The sequence below is a fragment of the Pimephales promelas genome, chromosome 24 (assembly GCF_988280905.1).
Source record: "Pimephales promelas chromosome 24, fPimPro1.hap1.1, whole genome shotgun sequence".
Lineage (NCBI taxonomy): Eukaryota > Metazoa > Chordata > Actinopteri > Cypriniformes > Leuciscidae > Pimephales > Pimephales promelas.
In genome coordinates this window covers 5,659,024-5,679,879 of record NC_142792.1, presented here as the reverse complement: position 1 = coordinate 5,679,879, position 20,856 = coordinate 5,659,024, and the positions used below count along the sequence as shown (strand labels likewise).

The window sequence follows — 20,856 nt, the reverse complement described above, 5'->3', positions numbered from 1 at the left end:
ATGGTTTCTTGCCCTTATTTTATTTCTCATCCATTGCTTCTTGTTCCTCTCTGCCTGTAGTTTGGAGTGACGTGCTCTGCCGTGTTCAGTGTCATCATTTACCGCATCACCATCTCCGCCCTCATGGCAATGAGCCCAGACCCAGATGTCAAGTCTAACGTCCGAGTGACCGTCACGGCCACCGCCGTCATCATCAACCTGGTGGTCATCCTCATTCTAGACGAGATCTACGGCATGGTGGCTGCCTGGCTCACAGAACTGGGTGAGATTTGACCACCCATATTACAGCCTCTGTATTGTTGATGTGCATCACCTTTAGTCAACTTATCTATTTTTTTACATGTCCTTCTTCCCCTATTCGCTCACCCACACGGCATGAATCTTTGATTTAAACCACTCCAGGAATGTTGGAGAAACTTTTCTTGTCAGTTAGCCATCACCGAGATTTCCTTAAGAGACGTTTTAATAAATGAGAGTCTCTGGGGAAATGCAGGGAAGGAAGGAAAAGGAGAAAACATGTGTTATCATCTCGTGAATAAGACATAGATTTCCCCGTACTTCTTTGATTTTTACTCACCCTAATGCTTTAACCTACTTCCAAACCCATTCATTCATGCTTGAATATGTTTTACCAAACTTTGAATTTGGGCTCTTTCTCGAGCCTATTAATGAAATATGAATTTATTGCCAAAACCAATGTGGCACTGCCTGTAATCTGTTGTGGCAGATGAAGATTTAGGAAACACCAGAAAACATGTAATTCCCGCCCAAACGCAACCATACCAGCTTTTGTAATTGTCTGCAGTTTATCCACATATTTGTCTAAATCCCAAATAATTTAATCAATGTGTCTGCAGAGATCCCTAAAACAGAGACCAACTTTGAGGAGCGTCTGATTCTGAAGGCTTTCCTCCTGAAGTTCATGAATGCCTATGCACCCATCTTCTACGTGGCCTTCTTTAAAGGGAGGTAGGTGGTTCAATCAAGTTCAACCCCAAAAACAGAAAGAGAAAAACGCACAAACACGAACTTCTGGTAAATGTGAAGAAACATCTGGCTTCAAATAAGGCAGGCATGTGACCCTTGACACTTCCTTTCTTGGGTTGAGATATATCCTGTGACCCTTATTCATGGGTTTTTTACAGGTTTGCAGGCCGCCCCGGTGACTACGTTTATGTCTTCAATGACTACCGCATGGAAGAGGTAAGTACGGTTTGTCTTTTGTTGCATCCTTTTTGATGATTAGCACTACAACACCATGTTCAATGTTAGGGCTGCATTGAAACGGCTAAGGAAGCAATTTATCTCCACAAATGGTCCAACCATCCTCGCTTGTAATGAGAAACATTTATTAAAAGTTTTCCACCAAAATAAAAGTGGTTTAAGGTTTGAAAATGACGCAAGGAAGACAGCCATAAATGGTAACACTTTACTTGAAGGGGTGTGCATAAGACTAACATGACATCTTCATAATCATGACATGACACATGTTATGAATAAGAAGGAAGTTTTATGCATGTTTGTGACAACTGTTATCAAGTGTCTTTCGCTCAATTATGACATTTTTTAAGCAAATATGACATTCTTTGAGATGTCTTGTTTATGACAACTTGACAAAGTCAGAGTCTTTGTCATGACAACTTGACATTACTAAGACAACACAACCTGTCATAAACATGACATAGCAGATTAATGGACTATATGCACGCATAAGTTCCGCATTTGACGCAAGGATGCTCGTCAGATCCCGGTTGGGGAGATTAAAGCGGAGGAAAACCGAGGAAAACGGGATTATGGCGGAGTCTTCAAAATTTACTGTCCTCCCGTCTTTGAAACGAAACTTTCATACGTTTAGATGTAATTTTATATATAGTATTGTTTATTTAATAGAATTTTAAAAAGAAGCATAAACACAACGAGGGGTGTCTGTTTTGTCTGTTTTTGTGACTAACGTTTCTTTACTATACCCATGGAGTATAAAATTCAATATAAATTCTCAGGATTGCATTGGACTCTATGATAGGCGGAAGTTATCGAGCATCCTTAATCCTTCACCGGAAATATGCATAGAGCCCATTACCAAACTTAAGAAACCACCTAGCTTTATTGGTTAACATTACATTAAACTGTCAGGTGTTGGTTTTGACATTGGCTGTCATGAAGCCATTATAACATTTTAATGACAAAATATATTCATGACACAGTTATAATGGCCTCATGACAGCCAATGTCAAAACCTACCACATGACTGTTTAACTTACTTTAATGTCAAGATGTCATAACAAAGACATTTTAAACAATGTCATTATTGAGCGAAAGACACTTGATGACAATTGTCATAAACATGCATAACCCCTATTTCATATTCATGATGACATATGTCAAGGTGTCATGCCAGTCTTATGCACACCCCTTCAAGTAAAGTGTTACCCCATAAATAGTAGCATTGTAATTTTCAAGTTGGACTGTAAAATAAAATAATAATAATAATTGTGCAACTTTATTCAACATCATGACTCTGTCGTAATATATTTTATCTTTTCTTTCCAGTGTGCTCCTGGCGGCTGTCTAATTGAACTCTGCATCCAGCTCAGTATCATCATGTTGGGGAAGCAGCTTATTCAAAATAACATCTTTGAGATTGGCATTCCGTAGGTTCCCGCTCCTCTCAGTGGATCTCATAAAACATGCTCTACCACTAAACAAAATAGCTTTTCAATCTGGAAACTTTAGAAAGATCATTCCTTCAGATAAACAGTAACGTACTGCTCCTGCCAAAGTAGGTTATAGTACAGCAAATCCTGAGATTGTAAGGTGGGCTTCTCTCAAACTGCCTACTCCAATCCCTGCATGACTTTCTGTCTTATTTTGCTGTTTTTTATCTTTCTTTAATTCATTTTAATCTCTCTTTGCACACGGGCAAACTTGCTTGCATGCCCGTCCTTGTACTCTAATAGACTGGATTCCTGTCTCATTTCTCATGTTTGCACAAGCGCCGCACCACGTCATTAATGAACAAGTTAAAATGCAAATCACCGTGACTGATATTTGGGTGTTATATTAAGTAATGTCTGTACTTGCAGAGCATGTAAACACAGAGAGATAAATCATCACACGTATCTTGAGTATGTGGTATGCATGCATGCATTAATACTTGTGCATATGGAACGATTGCAAAAATCTGGGACGAGATTTCCCCTGGGTGGCTGAAAGGACCTCTGAGTCGTGGACTTCCATTCTGTGGAAATCCCTTTTTAACCTATTATTTCTGCTCGTCCTTCACAAGTACACCAGCTACAGCTCATTCTTTGTGTTATTTTTTCTCTATATCCATTTCATTTCCACACAGATCTCTTTGATATGTGCAATTCTGAAACACAGTTTTTTTGCGAGTTATCTGATAAACATGAGTACTTTTTATTTATGATTCATCATATGACTACATATTTTATCTCAACCTCTATCTCTATTGTCATGCATTTTGGTCCATTTACATAAACTCACTCGACTCATTGAAAGTAAAAGTGGCCAGAAACACTCAAGGCACCTGCCTTTTGTTTCTTGTGGCATGCAACCAAAATACGTCTTCTTTACGGACTACAACAGCAACTCAACGTGAGTTGATTGACAGCAGAGTAGCAAGAGTTCAGATCAGCTCAGTTTTTCCTCTTTCTTGTCTTGTTTGCCCTCACTCTAGTTGTAAACCGTGTGTGAACATGTATAAAGTCTGCGCCTACAAGTCTTTGGCATGTTCCACAAAATTGTCATTGCAGTTGACCTTTCTATCATCCTGTTTCACCTCTGAGGTTGTTCAGATTGCTGAGAAGAACTAAGTAGTTAATTTAAGAATGCAAATAAAAAAAGCAATACGGCCCATGAGGGGAGAACAATGTCAAACCCATTCTCCCGTGAAGTTCTATAAATACTCGCCTTGAATTTCTTTTTTTCGGGGAGAACGCACAGAAGTGGTCTTTGGTGGAAACGTACCACGACGACTCGAGATCCCTGACCTACTTAATAGATCTAATCTCCCCACAGACAATGCCATCCCACAATATTACACTAACGTGCATGCTAAAAACAGAGCCTTGTATGTTTAAAAGGGTGCTTCATCTTTTTTTTTAGGTCGGTTTTAGTTGACCAGTCGTTTTCCACCAGTAGGGGTTTGCGTGTCATTCTAGCACATTCCCAAATGCAAATTCATTCCAACAGCTGGTAAACGAGAGCTTTATCACGGATGGAGGAAAGCACTTATGATACAAAGGCGAGCATTAAAAAGTAATGTGCTGGAAAAGGCTGTAGTTTTGAAGACTAAATAATGCAGCAGATGCAGGGTTTTATTGGGAGTGTTAATAGGCTATAGACGGATGGGCCACACGGACCATTTCGTCCACTATATTTGGCCAGTCCAACGTGAGCTGTCATGCTCCCGCACTTGTTCTCCTGATGAGGACTCTCCAAACACAAAGGTTTGAACACAGAGCGATGCCTGTGCACTTTTTGACTGGGGTCAAAGTATGTTGTGGTTGTGATTGCATGGCATGTTTGCTTGGTGCTTTTAGGGTGAAATATATCCAGTGACATTGAGCTTTTGAATTTTACAACTTGGGTCATTATATCAATTTACCTTGTTTTTAAAACCCAACTTTTCTTTGCTGAAATCCCAAACTGTTTAATAAGAAGTTTACGAGAGAAGTTGTATTTATATGTGGAATAGCTCCAAACACAGTTATTTAGTGTCACCACCAACTGATGAACGTCCTGTGATCTCCACTGGCTCTTTTAGGTACTGTCTGGTGTTTTTGAGTTGTAACAGAAACATGTAGGACCTACAGTCATGCTGTTTGTGTTCTTGGTTTTTAGCATTGAATTGAGAGATTTAATGTGCTAGAACGTTCTGTATGGCTCGACTAATCGACAGATTTGCTGTATAGATTTGCATTCTTTTTGCTTTTATTCTTTTCCACGTAACCAAGCTGGAACAGACAGCCTTGTGTCTGTGTGGGTTGAAGTAAAAAACAAAACAAGTGAACAGATGTGTACAATAATTAGATTTCCAGAGAGTTCTTTTGAGTCTTCTACGTACAGTATGTGTATATCAAATTAACTGTTCTGTCTCCTGTATGCCCCTGGTTTCATGATTAATTGGTTTATTAACCAATTAATCATGAAACATCTGACCAAGTTCATTCTCATGCTATCACTGAACTGATTCACTTAAAGGAATAGAGTGCAACAGTTGGGTTCTTGAAGTAAAAACTCCATTCATTTTCTCCATAGGGAAACTGACTTTTAACTTATAACTTTTAAAGACAGACCTACTGTGAGCTACAAGGGGAATTTGCTTCTGTTCAAACCATCATCCTGCATTATTTCAACTTACTTTTAAAATAATATTGTTTGACAGTGGAATTCGGGGTGACAAACTACAGTACATTAGCCACGATGCTGTACAGACAATTAGACCAATCATAGAGTAGAGATCAGCAAAACTCCACCCACTCACTGTGAATGACGTTCCTGAGTCAATCTCACACCGCTCTCAAAAATACTTAAATATTTGTATATATACTCAATATATTCAAACACAGTCAATCATAAATTGTCCTACCAGTTGCGTCTTTGAATGATCAGGAGCTGTAATCATAGGATCCTTTTCCAGGAATAAATGAGAGAACCAACTGAACTCTCTACAAACATTTAAATGCCATGCTCTCTCTGTGGGTGTGCAGGCAAATATAGTCCCAAAAGCTACTTCCCCAAAAGTTGGTTCCACCAACTTTTGTTGCATGGATACCCCCTGTAGTTTGGGAGTGCTCTGTACAACTACAGCAAAGTAACCCTGAATTGACACAACAAATATATATATATATATATATATATATATATATATATATATATATATGCATATTTTGCAATAAACTTAAAAGGTATTAATCTTCTATATACAATTAACATTTTAAAATGAATAGTTGTATGGTTTATTTATTTATTTATTTACTGTTTATTTGAATAGGGACAGATACAAAAAAACATCGATTATTACATAAAGAACAATCCGATGCCTGTATCATAGTGTTTATAGCCAAGGCTAATTCGCAACACCAGTCCCTAGAAGGGCTTTTAACAATCAAAAAGGAGAGGTTCTCCATTGTTTTTAATTTGATTGTGCTGCCATGCATCATGGGATTGTAGTTCTTTCTTTCACTAAAGCCATTAAGTACACAGTCTTGCACCTTTTTATTTTTGTCTGATTTTCAAATGCTTTTTTTTTTTGCTTCAAAGTTTGTAATGTTATGATTAACCTTGAAGTTGGTTGCCTTGGTCCATGGCTTATAATGCTTTAACAAAGACTTTTTAAACACCCCTATGGTAAAAATGAATGCAAAAAAATACCTCCTGAAGCAATGCCGCTGAAAAAGTAAGCATGCACTGCTGCACTCTATTTAAATCAAGTTAAAGCTCAGAAGCCACAAGCAAGTTTAATATGATGTTATAAGAACAATTTTCTAAAAAATAATTAGTGATGTTTGCCCGTTCTAAGGCGTTCTGTGTCGTATAGCCTATATACACAGTATATATCACACAAATATATACGTTTTCTGTGTGACTTTACATATAGCCAAAATAATACCTCCTCAAGTAAGTTTGTAGCACAAGAAAAGTGCAGTCACTTTGGTTTTGAAAAAAAAAAAAAAACATCCAGCTCTATTTATGAGCAATAAAAGTTCAGTAAAAACAAACAAAGCATACATCTTGTTGATGAGCCATGTGTTTGCATAAAATTCATATGCAGTTCTTAGAAACAAACCTGACACTTGACTCACTATCAAATCTGGGATCATGTTGGCTGCAAGGTCAAGTTTATAGCAACGGTTTGTGTGTTTACATTCTGTCTCTCTCTCTTTCTCCCTCTCATTTCCCGCTTTAGGAAGCTGAAGAAGCTGTGCCGCACGCTAAAGGATAAGGAGCGGGACCCCAAGGAGATTGTGGAGCAGCCGGGTCGCCGCCAACAATGGCATCTGGACTATGACCTGGAGCCTTTTGACGGACTCACACCTGAATACATGGAGATGAGTGAGTGAAACTCAACTGTGTAAAAGCGAAAGTAGAGCGTCCTCAGGGTGAAGTGCGGTGAAAAAACATCTGGTTACTTTAACTTGTCCCCTTCGGTGGGAATTTGTTGTCAGAGGAATGCTTTGGTCTTTGGATTTAACACGCACCAGAGTTTCACGAAAGATGCTAAAACTCTGTTATTAGAGTTTCTTAACAGTTTAAAGGGTAACAACTATGAATGAGCTCGTGAATTAGACCAATAGCCCCTGCATTTGTTTTACATCTGTGTTTAAAACCGGGAAAGGGCCTACATTCGCTAACATGTGGCTTGCAGTGATACACAACTTGTTTGAGTGTTTATGTGACAGTGTCTGCAAAAGATCTGAATGCCTAGTAAACATATGAAAAACAATCTAAACTTGCATTTATACAACCCAGTTGTGCAGAGAACGCAAGACACCGGCCGATGTTTCATGACACATTTGCAAAAAATAGTTTTCTTTCAACAAGTTTGAAACAGCTCTGTATTAAAGGAGAACTCCGGTTAATTTTAACATTGAGCTCATTTTTTTGTACATCTGGAGTGCTGTCAGTACAGACAAAAACGACAAAAATCTGTGTTGCCTACACCGTGTTATCCTCTTTTTAAAATTCGCACCCTGTTGACTTCAATGGGGCATATTCTAAACCTGCTTTAGGCCTCTTAACATCCTTAATTTGCCATTACGAGTGCACAGCCATATGAGTCGTGTTATTAAGAGTGACCACAGTCAATCTGACTGCAGTAGATGTGAAAGATATGAATAAAAATGATTTTAATTCAGCCAGCTCACATACCTCTCTTTGCTTCCTGTTTTCGGTCGAAGCCCACAGTAGTCGATTGTCGAGTTCACGTGCGCGATCATTGGTGAATATCATCTGTAAAAAATTGAATATCATTGGTATCATTGGTAAAACAATTAGCTCAAAGTTAAAATTGACCGGAGTTCTCCTTTAAACAATTTTTTTGTTTTGTTTTTCTTTTATGTATTTTGCTATATAAATATTTAATACAGGTACACAACACTATCTTCTGTGATAATCTGCCGAGTTTATTATGGTTCCCTATGATTATTGTTGATTGAGTGGTTTGATGTGGGACGGTTTAGTCCCTGGAGTGCCTGCGAGTTGCATAACAGTCTTTCAGCGACATATGCGTGAGAAAACCTGTCTTTTCTCAAAAATGCATGGATGCTTTGATCCACTGCCAAGTAAAACTATGTAAAAGCACTTATGAGACTCTTTGAATCAAAGAAACAATTGGGGAGAAATTGAAGATGAACTTAGGACCTAATAACACTGGTGGGAGATCAACACCTACACACTGTAAAAGATATTCTCAGTGAGAGCAGGAGAATGAGACTCAGTCATATGGATGTTTATGTAGGATACCCTCAAGCCTGATCTCTCTCAAACCATTGTTTGGTTGCTGCACAGAAAAAAAAAACCATGTGTCAATCAAGCCAAAGAAGGAAATGCAGTTTCCCACAAGGCTTATGTTCCATGTGTTGTTGATTGACAAATAATGACCTTGGGGTTTGACACCCGTGCTGGTAATGTTAGAAGTCAGAATGATAGTTTGTTTCTAGAAAAATTACCATATCACATTAGTAGTGGTTTTCCCATTGTAATAATTATTTAATCTATATGTGAACATATTGTATAAGGATATTTAGTAAGACTTTAATTTAGGGTCTGATTCTCACTATGAACTAGTTGCTTATTATCATGCTTATTACTAGGATATTGGCTGTTTATTAGTGCTTATAAAGCACATATTAATGTCTTATCATACATATCCTATCCTATAAGCTTAACAAATACCTTACTAACTATTAATAAGCATTACTTAGGATTTTATTGAGGCAAATCATAGTTAATAGTTAGGACTCGACAGTTATATTTTCAAAATCTTAAAGGGTTAGTTCACCCAAAAATGAAAATTAAGTCATTAATTACTCACCCCCATGCTGTACCAACCCAGTAAGACCTTCGTTCATCTTCGGAACACAAATGAAGATATTTTTGATAAAATTTGAGAGCTGTATAACTACCACATTGGCTCCCTAAGGGACTGGCTCTTGACAGCCCAGAAAGTCAATGAAGAAAATGTTGAAATATTCCATGTGACTACCGTGGCTCAACTATATGTTTATCAAGCGACGAGAATACTTTTTGTGCGAAAAAACAAACAAAAATAACGACTTTATTCGACTATTCCTTTTCTTCCTTGTTGGCCTGAAACGAGACTTCCTTAGATTTCCACGACGCATGCGCGAGAACTGAACTGAGGTAGTTGAAAGAGATCGCAATTCTCGCGCATGCGTCGTGGAAATCTAAGGAAGTCTCGTTTCAGGCCAACAAGGAAGAAAAGGAATAGTCGAATAAAGTCGTAATTTTTGTTTGTTTTTTCGCACAAAAAGTATTCTCGTCGCTTGATAAACATATAGTTGAGCCACGGTAGTCACTTGGGATATTTAAACATTTTCTTCATTGACTTTCTGGGCCGTCAAGAGCCAGTCCCTTAGGCAGCCAATGTGGTAGTTATACAGCTCTCAAATTTAATCAAAAACATCTTCATTTGTGTTCCGAAGACGAACGAAGGTCTTACGGGGTTGGTACAGCATGGGGGTGAGTAATTAATGACTTAATTTTCATTTTTGGGTGAACTAACCCTTTAATACCTGGTTACAGACTGCAGTCATGAGAACTGCATTCTAACGCACATCAATCAAACTCTAGTTTGTAATCCAAATGTCTCCGCATGTAATCTCCATGTTTGTTTGTTTTCCATTCTGCAGTCATTCAGTTTGGTTTTGTGTCGCTCTTTGTGGCCTCATTCCCGCTGGCTCCGCTTTTCGCCCTCTTAAACAATATCATCGAGATCCGCCTCGACGCCAAGAAGTTTGTCACTGAGCTTCGCAGGCCAGATGCCGTGAGGGCCAAAGATATTGGTGAAAATCTCATATCAATATTTACACCACAACAATTCACTATTGCATTCTAAATCAGACTCACTCCTGGATCTACTAAACCTCTGAATTGAAATTTTTCCTCACAGGTATCTGGTACAACATCTTGAGTGGTTTGGGAAAGTTCTCAGTCATCATCAATGTGAGTTTCTTTTATATAACTCTGCTGCTTGCCATATGCTAGTCATATAAATCATTTTAATGGAATGTTTATTATATACAGGGATTCATATAGACCCCAGGGTTTATCCTCTTATTGTTTAGATAAATGAACAAGATTATTTAGACTTATATGCATGGGTTCACATTATTCATGGAAGAAATCGATTCATGTCACAATTTATGTTCTAGCATTGCACGGATGTTCTCTCAACCCTACGGTTTGCTTCATGCATGTCTCAAAATTAAATGCTAAACCCCAAGCAGATTTGTTTTAATAGATGCGATGTTCCCAAAATGAGAAGTAAGCCTTATGGCAAACCTGGTAAAGGTCTTTCAGCTTCTCTTTGACCTTTCTTTAAGGAAACCATAATTACTCAGCAGCACAACATCTGATTCAGTCCAGCTGTGCTGTTCTTTTAAAAATCAAGTATTCGTTTAATGTTACAGCTATAAACTGGCTCTTTTATCCAATTAAATGACACCTATTATCAAAGATACCGCACTGCATGTGTTCCATAGTGGTCTGATTCTGAAGATTTAAGTTTGTTGAAGGTTTAAGTTTGCATTGTTAAAATCACAGTTGTATGTGTAAATGAACAATGTTTACTCTTACTCTGTGTTACCAGGACCAATAAATTCCTGTAATTTTGTCAGCAAAAGTCTGCTGGGTGATGCAAAACATGTCATTCGGTGGACTATTGACAGCAACAGGGCTTTTGTGAAAACTACAGACCGACAGATTCTTTCAGTTTCAGTTTTTCCGTTTGGCCCTGTTCATTATCATCGAGTTTGAAAAGGTTTTTCAGCTTTTCTGTCACGACCTTCTCTCCAGATTGATGATTATTTGCAGCCTTTAGCCACTGTTTTCATTTACTGGAAACCCCAAAATAACTCACTCCCACTAAACATTGGAACTCTTGCACCCTGGAGTAATGCAAGTCTATACATTGTGGCTAAAAGTTTGCAAAGTAGTATTTCCTACTCAAGCAATGACTCTCGTTAAGCCTATTCAATAGGAGCAGACTGTTAGTGGCCTTGAATGGCAACATGCCCAGTGCATTATGGGAAGTTTTACTATTAATAAAACGAAAGACAACAGCCCTATTTCTCTTTTTTTCACCTTTCTACCACACAGGCAGCCAAGTTTAGCCAATTTGTCATGGGTAAATTATGTCTTTAATGAGACTTGCTTGTTCGCAATTAAATTACAGATTCTTTTATCATTTCAGGCTTTTGTCATCTCCTTCACATCAGATTTCATCCCTCGCCTGGTCTACCAGTACATATACAGCGAGACAGGGACCATGCACGGCTTCATCAACCACACGCTCTCTTACTTTAATGTCAGCAACTTTAAACCTGGAACTGTGCCTTCAGTCTCCAGTCTCGGCAAAGACATTACAGTCTGCAGGTATGAAAAAAAATCGAACAATTTATTGAACATCCATTGCCAACCACAAAACCGTGAACATTATCATCAGTAATTAGTTCAAAACTAAAGAGTATTTGTAGCCAACCTAAACAAGCACTGATTGATCACATCAAAGTGGTTCTTCGTAGGACAGTACACAGACCATAAAGAGCCGTAGCACCTTGTAAATCGTATATGAAATAAACATATGTCTGAACATACTGATCCAAGATTCTTCATCAAATTTTTCCACACCTTTACAGACCAGGTTAGTCAGGCTATCCAGATGTATTTAGTTCAATGGTGAATTACGAAGAACTGGATCAATCGACTTAATGTGAATTGGAAGTGTAGCTTGTCAGTTCTTTAGTAAGCCGAAAGCACAAATCCACCAATATATTGAACAAACAGACACGCACATGCGATTCTTTGGAAATCTACTACACTGTCAGAGGATTCTTGTGAGCCTGGTAATGAATAGACTTCTGCAGAATTTGGCTGTCGTTCACATAAACTTTTTGTTTCATTTTATAGTTAATAGTTTGCAATAAGGACTAATTTGTTAACATTAGCTAACGTATATTTAATAGATATTTTTAAAAAATCAGTGTTAGTTAATGAAAATACAATTGTTTGTGTTAGTTCACAGTGCAACTAACGTTAACAAATACAACTTTTAATTTAAAAAATGTATTAACAAACATTGAAATTACCATTAAGACTAGTAAATGTAAGTATTGTTCATTGTTAGTTTATGGTAACTAATGTAGTTAACTAATGTTACCAGATATTTAGCTACAACTAATAATGCATTTTACAATAATCTGTTCCACAGAATTCTGCAGATTTTCCTCCACTGTCAAAGCAGAAAATGTGGAAAATCGTGCACAGATTCCACGTGGGCCTTAATGCGAGAAAAAAAAAAAAGTTTTCTAATGAAGCCAGTGCTGTTTGCTTGTGTTGATAATGATAGTAATTCTGTTCATCGTTTCTCTGGAAAGATTTATCTTTTGTTAAGATCGTAAAAACAAACAGCATTTAACCCTCACGCCCAAATCATATCCGGCAGCAGAATGGAAGAAAGAGAGATGGAGAGAAACTTCTTGATGGGACTGACGTGTGAGATCTCACCACTGCTTCGATTATCTCGGGCGGCCTTCACAACACAGATCAGACGCATGTCAAGAAAAGTGCTTTTATCAGAACCTGTCTGCTTTTCTGCTCCAAGCAGTTGAGAACGAGATTACGCTCGTTTGTTGGTGGACAGCTACTTGGACCAAAGAGAAGTGGTAATCTGATGTCTGGGTTCCTTTGACCCTCAGTCTGTTTGTGAAGAGGACAGATAGATGGAGAGGGAGCAAGAGAGCAAGCTTGTCAGTGTTCTAAAATAGAGTTGGGGAACAAATCAAGTTTTTACTGCACCATATTTGCCCTTTCTGGACCAGTATAACCAAACAAGGACTTCACCCCAAGAACCGTGTCTTTACTGTAGATGAAGCTATCTGACTGTCTGAGGAAATCAAAACCATGCAGTCTAACACATTCCACGTAGATTACTGTATATGGCCATGAAAACAACGTCTTTAGTACGTTATTAAAGACTCACAGTTTACTTTTCATAATTCAATAGAGGAAATCAAAACATTTGGGAACAGCCTGGTCTAATGAATAACGCCAATCAAAATATGACCAAGAACGTCTCCTCCTACCACAACTATATTATTTAATTGCACCTTTGTGGTTGTGGTTTTAAACGATTTAAAAGTAACAGTTGTCAGTGTCAAAACCACATGCACAATTAAATAGTTAAGGATGCAGTTCCTTCTTTTGCACTTTAAAATATCTTCATCATAATTAATTAATGCTGCTGTGTTGTTTTGCCCTTTGTGGCCTTCAAGAAGCATGTGTTGAGCATGTGTTTTAAATTTTCTGTTTCTTTTTATTGCAAACCACGCTGGAGATGAATTAACCTAGAAAGACTTGGAATGCCTGTTCTTTTTTCATTTCAGATACAAGGACTACAGAGAACCGCCATGGTCGACTGAGGCGTACCAGTTCTCTAAACAGTACTGGTCGGTTCTAGCTGCTCGGTTAGGTTTCGTTATATTGTTCCAGGTACGAACAACTATTTTACCATTATGCCCAAATCTGCAAGCTCTTAAAACATCCAACAGTTTGACCCGGCAAACGCCAGGAAAAAAAAAAAAAAAAAAAAAGAGTATGAATGGAGGAACATAAATGTAAAAGCCACACAATACCTCAGCAATCTCATATTGCTGAGGTATTGTGTGGCTTTTACATTTACGTTCTTCCGTTCAACCACATATAAATGATGCAGCCTTTGCACGTTAGGAAAAATAGTCTATATTGTATGGCGGTCAGAATAAGTGCTGTAACTCATTAGAAATGTCGTGCAGTCAGCATTTGTGGGTGGAAACTAATTCTATTGAAATGCAATTAAACATTAAGTTCAGTCCAAAATGAAATGTCATTCAACTTCAGCATTGTTTCAAAGTACATAGTGACCAAGGCTGTGAAGCTGCTAGAGGGGCTAGAAAATAAATAACAACAATATATCGTCTCCTGTTCCCCACCCATGAATGTATATATAAACGTACGTGTTCTTCCACTCCTCCAGAACCTGGTGATAACCATGAGCATGCTGGTGGCCTGGGTCATCCCGGACGTGCCCAAAAACATCAGCGAGCAGCTTAAGAAGGAGAAGACTCTTCTGGTGGACGTCTTCCTAAACGAGGAAAAGGAGAAGTTGCAGCTGATCCAGAGCCTGTTCTCTAAAGATTTGACCCAAGAGCAGCAGGATGAGGTGCAGGTGTCGGATCAGACCTCGCTGCCCCTTCAGGAAACCCACCCTGGACCGGTCCTTTCCGCCCCGTCCCCGGGCTCCACAGCTCCCCGCACCCGTCCCCGAGCTGCAAGCTTCAGCCAATTCACCCGCCAGATGTCCATGTCTCCCCGCAGCGACATCACCCAGCACACGGCCGTGTGAAGGAGGTCGGGCGAGAGAAGACGAGTGTACCGGTGGAGCGTGTTTAACAGTGCCTGAGCGCTTGGTTTTGAGGATTTGCCGAAGTTTGAGGCTCTGTGTTGAGAGTTTTGGGAATCAGGTGTTGTCACTCCTTTTGGTCTCTGAGCTGTATGTCTGAATGCCTGTCTACAGGCTCCACGTCTGGTTTTTAAACACACAGATGTTCCTAGCGTTTTAAGGGACATCTGACACTTGAGCTTCAATAGGACCGCTTGCAGATGCAGTTCATTCCATATGCATTGGCGTTCGTTGAGCGCAGGAACACGAGCGGGTCTCACATCCTCTTGGAACGTTTTTCTCCTTGACCTGTTCTTGAACGAGGATGTTTGTCGGGACAAACTCACAAAGAGCAGCACACATTTGGTGACGTTGCGTAATCTGTACATGCTGTCCAAATGCAAACTGCTTTGCACATTGTCCACGAGATGTAGCATATAACGGCAAATAATAACCCTTCATTTTCTCAGGTAACAGCGCCACTGTAGGCTGTATTTGTTCTCATCAATTGGGTGAATAAAGACTATGATGCGTGTTAGTAAGTTAAGGTGCAAAGAACACAATTACGATGTGGTAATGCGACGTATCCTGTAAAATGTGTGGCGTTTTGTCTTTTTAACGTCCCAGCCCTCTCATAATGTATCACATTAAGGCAATGTGTAATTAAACTCAAGTTTGTCAATCCATATATTTATGCTACGCCTCCTTCTGATAAACTGTGGGGCTGTAGATTGGGATCACACATAGCATTCGCTGTATTTATGATTGTGGAGCAGCTGGTCTTTTTGTGCCATGTCATCTGTAATCATCCCATGAATTTGCCGTCACTGGTGTGGGAAGGTTGAAGGGGGGTTACTGTCATCCAGGGAGGAAACATGGATAGATGTTGTGTGCCAACATCTGGCCATCAAGTCATCATTCACTATGCCTCATAGGACTTAATACTCATGCAAGAAGAATAAATATTTAATCCCAATTATGCGCTTGTGGATTTTCTTTCTCCCCTCAAGGCATTGTGCTACGAGTCCCGCGGGGTCAATTCACTTGTGTTCCTGACTTCTAGCAGCTGCGCATGTTGTTTGTAATACCCTGATGATGCTTAACAAAGCTAGCTTTACCCAGTAGACACTGCTTCTCTATTCTCTTTTTCAGATTTACCACGGCAGGATTTTGATCTTTTTTTGTGTGTTTTCACCCCAGAGCCACATTTGACTTATCCCCGAGGTCTGGACTTTACAATTCAAGAGGATTAAGATCTTGGCATTTACCATGAAGTCTATCCTATGTGCTTTATAGTGTCATTACAAAACCAGGCTGAAAGATATACACAAATATTTGTATTTCCCAGAGCTTAAAAGGCATAAGATATGAGCAAAAGTTAAGCAGCTCAAGTCCAGAGGACTGCCACCGAGCAACTCACCAGCCCAGCTTGAATGGCCATCTCATTTGACGGGTATGGTTGAGGCGTGTTTTTTCACCCCCTTCGGCCTCTACTGGTTGCTACGTAGATGAAAGTTGGACAGGCTGATACGGCAGTCTGAGTTGACAACTCACACTAGATAAATCCAACATCAGGCAAAAACAAAATAAGTTCATTAAGTGATGCAATGTTTGAAATACCTTTTTTGTTATCAGAAATTATTACTGAGACAAGTTTTCAATTATTAGCTTTTAAAAATGTACTGATATGACTTAAGTCTTTATGAGTAAGTGTACATGACTTGAAACATACATAAACATATACAATTCAAAATTTGCTAAGGGGTTATTAAATGTAACAAATCGTGTCATAAAAATCATCTGTAAAGTTTATTACATCAGAATATGAAAGTAAAAATTGGAGGGACTCGTCTCAAGAACACTCATTTAACAGTTCATCTATTGCCAAAAAGATAAGCCAAGTATAGACAATTATTGAAAACATCCAGTAGTGTGGGTATCCAGGAAATGCGTGACTCGCTGGACCTCTGCTTTGAGTAGCCTAGCTAAATGTGTAGCATGTGCACGTTTTTTTTTTTTGACAGACATCGATGTTGTGATATTTTAAATGATGTGGATTTGAAAGCAGATGGACCCTAAGGTAATAATTATTTATTTCTTAGCTGCCAAGTATTCAGTGAAGTGATTGATGCCCAAGGGTGTGCGGTTTTACTCAAGATAACGTTAACTTAAAAGGAGCGAGCAAAGATTAGCATAACCAATGTCCCTCACATGTGCAGATTGATATTTAAACGTTTTATATTTTTTCTTTTTCACAGTAACGTTTAGATATTTAAATGGAATAAAACGCCAGTAACAAAGTGAACTAGGTAGGTTAGCTGATTACCTTAAAAATCCATAGATATCCTGACGGCCGTTGACACTTTTCTCTGAAAAGCGGATGCGATGAGACCCGTTTTCCGGTTTGGTCACGTGGCGTTCGGCATAAAGAAACGCTTTTTTGCACAGTTAGTTACTTATTTTCTGGAAATTAGTTATTTTGTTTCTCAGAGACTGACTTGTTTGGCTTGTCAAAAACGTATGATGGAGGTTTTGATGAACAAAGTTGTTTTAATTGTCTCTAATAACAAAAGGCTTTTATTTTAAACCCATAAAAATTCAGTAAAATCACTTTTTAATACTGTTGCTACCTGAATAGTATATTAATTTCTTTAATATAAGAAGGCCTAATATAATAAGTAATTTCTATATTTTTTTAATATTACTTGCACCACATAGCCTACACTGTAATACTTTTTAAAGGTCTGAGATATTTTGCAAATGTATTTTAATTTCTAAAAAGGAATCATAACAATAAACATAGGCTATATTATGGGAAAAATATGAAAATATGAAGCTACACTATTTGTTGCAAAATCAGGCAAACAATAACAAGCAAGCTTTTGACCTACATCCATTGGCTCTTCCAATGTTGATGTAATACTCTTGGCTTCATTAAACAAAAAAGATGACAAGACCTCTTTCAAAATGAAATAAAATCTTGACGAAAAATCAGATTGGAGTTCTTAGGGTTTTAAGGTTTAATAACGGTTTTCAAGTGCGTGTACTCTTGCACAATCACAATTCAACTTGCTGCATGCTGCCGGCCGGATGGAAGTATCTTGTTTGTATGTAATCTTCTCCAAAGCCTTTATTCATCACACACAGCAGTGAAACAAGAGCAGGGACAGATTTACCGGGTAATTAGGATTGGTTCTCTGTGTCTTACTGATTGGTGAGCAAATGTTCTCTATTTTGGTTATGCATAACATCCGCCTACACAGCGTAGTATTAGTTACATCAGTGATATTGTGGTTGTGATTGACTGCAACGTATTCTCGCTCTAGTTGAAGACACGCAATGCCGTGCTGGTACATGGTAGGATTGTGATGTCAGAGGCTGGTTTCTGAATTAAACATCGGCACATGGGGATGAGAAAGGAACCTGGAATGAGATCTGTGACAAACCTGAATCTCTCTCTCCCACAGGGCATTCCTTCTTAGGGTGAGATGACGCACAGGGTGGTCACTTAAAATGCTGGAGTCAATGCATTGTTAATGTGCGGAGGATTTTTGATAAGCCTAACTGAAGCACAGCATCACTAAATTAACAGAGGACACCTGCAGAGTTTCAAAATTCCCAGGCTACATGCGTGTTTTCTGGATAATTATGCTTTGCATGCACATTTCCACTGTTAAGCTATTGTGTTTTCTTATACAACTTTTTTGCTCGATGCACGTTTCGAGACGTTACATTTAGATTCTTTATATAGCAGTTTAACATAACACTGTGTCTAAAGACAGAAGGGAGGCACTGGGGGTTGCATTCAGGTTCACTTCTTTTAAATGGCCTAAAGCACTGGCTTTTATCTCTGTCGTTACACACCAGGCTTTCACATGGTTTCAGGTGTTAGCTACACTTGAAGATCGCACCATTGTGTGTTTCCACGGAAGCTCTGCCAATGGCACATTCCATAGCCAACTAGACTGAACCTTCAGATGACCTGATTTGTGAGTGATAGCCATTCATTTCCTGTCTCTTTCTTCTTTTCCCTGTGCGGAATGGAATACTATACTTGATTATTAAATATTATAATTGCACTGCCTACGATTTTTCAAAACTTGAAAAAATGCAACTATAAACAGTGGAAATGAAAGCTTTAGCATAAGTTCTGCCAGGAAGACTTAATTATCCAATCACATTCTTATTCTTGTCGTATAAAAGATCGGTACTTACACATTTGAGTTTGCAGATGCCGACGCGACAACAACCTCCACCCTCCCCACCACCACCAGGATGGTCCTGTCTATACTTCCCTAGGGGGTCGGCTGCACCCCTGCCTTCGTATTCAGGCAGGAAATGCTGATCCGCTACCCTCGGATTACGATCTATGGACGGGGCCTACGCCAAAGAACTTTGCAAATACTTGCCTGCTGGGCTGCCAATAAATGGATGCTTTGTTACATCATTTTATTGCCCGAGTCTTTCTGGTAGAACGTTGTTGTCACATGAACTGATTGATTATGTTGAATGTGATCCATATGGGTTCTATATCAGTTTTTATTACATAGGACACAGCAACCCTGGTAAATTACTATAAAATGACCAGAATTTTCCGGTACATACAGACATGCACTATCACACAAGCAACTTGGCATATTTTTCCCGGTAAGATACCATTCACATATCAGTGCCACAACCAAATTACCGGTAAACTCGTCGGAAATTACATTTAAATAGGAAATCTTCATCCACTTGAATAAGGAGAATAGTTTTAGTTTTTAGTTAGTTACTTCTGAGTGACAGATGTGATGGGATGATCACACAGAATGCAGTTTTGCTCTGCATTTGAATGAAAAAAAATACGAGTCGCATAATAGTTATTATGACTAGCTCAAAGCAAACTTCTTAGGTCAGCAGGTCCTTACTGGTAATTTACTGTTAATGTTGCAACCTCTCATACTGGGAAATTGCCAGAACAGATGACAGTTGAAAAGGTTCAGCCATGATCTCTTTACGGTAATTTACCGGTAATTTGGACAGTGTGAAAAGGGCTAAATATTGTTCCAGTTCATTCCCACAATGCAATACATTAATGCACTTTCACTTTTTGGAAATGTATCTGCAGGTATTTCATGCAAACTGAAAACTAACAAAATGCGCACAGTATACACACCCTATGGAATGTTAGTATGCTATTCTGAACATAGCACTAGTGCTCTGCTTTGACCACATTGTAGAGTTATGAGAATCAAGGGCCATGGCCTAGAAACACTCAAAATGAGCAAAGAACTAAAATGAGTTTTAAATGACCAAAAATTGCTAGATACATTTAATGTGCTAAATGGAGTCAAGAGGGGTGGAAGGGTGATAAAGCTGGCAGGGAAAATTACAGTTTCATTTAAGATGGAATGCTTCAGTATTGTGGGATGAATTGCCTAGAACTATTTGCTTGTTTTGGGTAAGACTCTAGCGTGCCGTAAAGTAGCATTTCATTGAAATGTGTCCTGCAGTGCACATTAAGGCTGTATAATAAATCAAAGCTGTACAGCCCAGTTACACTACTCAGTGCGACTGTCATGAAATAAACACAACAGAGCACATGGAGGTGATGTAGAGCTGCAGCGTGCAGGGAGGGATTCTGGGATTTGAAGATGTGTGACACTAGAGACTGTAGCATTTTCTTGCCCTCAGGGGTCAGACATGTAGTAACATGATCCTGCTCTCCCTCAATGCAAGACCTGTACCACTGGAACCACCTGTTTCTTTCTCTTCCATCCTTTCTTTATGCATTCTCTATTCTCATCTATCTCCATCACCACCTTTTGTGGAGATCCCCAAAGATGCATAAAAGACTCGATGCATAAAAGACATGGGAATTAATTGGTTCTTGTTCTCTTTTGAATCTGAGCTCCTCTGTTTGTCTTTGCTTCAGGTCTCCCTCCTCACCGCAGAGTCATGCGATTTATTGTCCATTTATACTCATCTGCAAATTAGCCATAACTCGGTTAGTGTCTTTAAGATGTCGAGATATGATTTCTTAAGTTGCATGATTTACTGCTTAAGTCTAAAATTAAACAGTCTTAACACATCTTCAGAAGTTACCCGACCACTACACTCATGTAATATATCATATAGTTAGCAGTTTAAGTATTTGAATGGATTGGAGTTTTACCATTTAATAGTAAACACAG

General features: G+C 38.8%; 1 protein-coding gene and 1 long non-coding RNA gene across 4 annotated transcripts in view; one reads left to right on the top strand and one right to left on the bottom strand.

The window, feature by feature from the left end:
• The window catches only part of ano2b (anoctamin 2b), a 36,297-nt gene extending 20,638 nt beyond the window's left edge, over positions 1 to 15,659 (top strand). For all 3 annotated transcript variants that reach the window (XM_039667665.2, XM_039667666.2, XM_039667667.2), the window contains 10 exons: positions 61 to 262; positions 858 to 969; positions 1,146 to 1,203; positions 2,551 to 2,651; positions 6,932 to 7,077; positions 9,897 to 10,049; positions 10,157 to 10,209; positions 11,459 to 11,640; positions 13,650 to 13,755; positions 14,279 to 15,659. In XM_039667665.2, the coding sequence (XP_039523599.2) occupies positions 61 to 262; positions 858 to 969; positions 1,146 to 1,203; positions 2,551 to 2,651; positions 6,932 to 7,077; positions 9,897 to 10,049; positions 10,157 to 10,209; positions 11,459 to 11,640; positions 13,650 to 13,755; positions 14,279 to 14,647 (1,482 nt within the window). In that variant the 3' untranslated portion in view covers positions 14,648 to 15,659. The remainder of the gene's footprint in view (positions 1 to 60; positions 263 to 857; positions 970 to 1,145; positions 1,204 to 2,550; positions 2,652 to 6,931; positions 7,078 to 9,896; positions 10,050 to 10,156; positions 10,210 to 11,458; positions 11,641 to 13,649; positions 13,756 to 14,278) is intronic.
• On the bottom strand, positions 256 to 16,234 carry LOC148965150 (uncharacterized). The gene is made up of 3 exons (XR_016149784.1): positions 16,104 to 16,234; positions 7,894 to 7,974; positions 256 to 479 (listed from the first exon to the last, which is right to left on the bottom strand). It is a non-coding gene; the product is annotated as an uncharacterized LOC148965150 (long non-coding RNA).
• Positions 16,235 to 20,856: the final 4,622 nt, after the last annotated feature.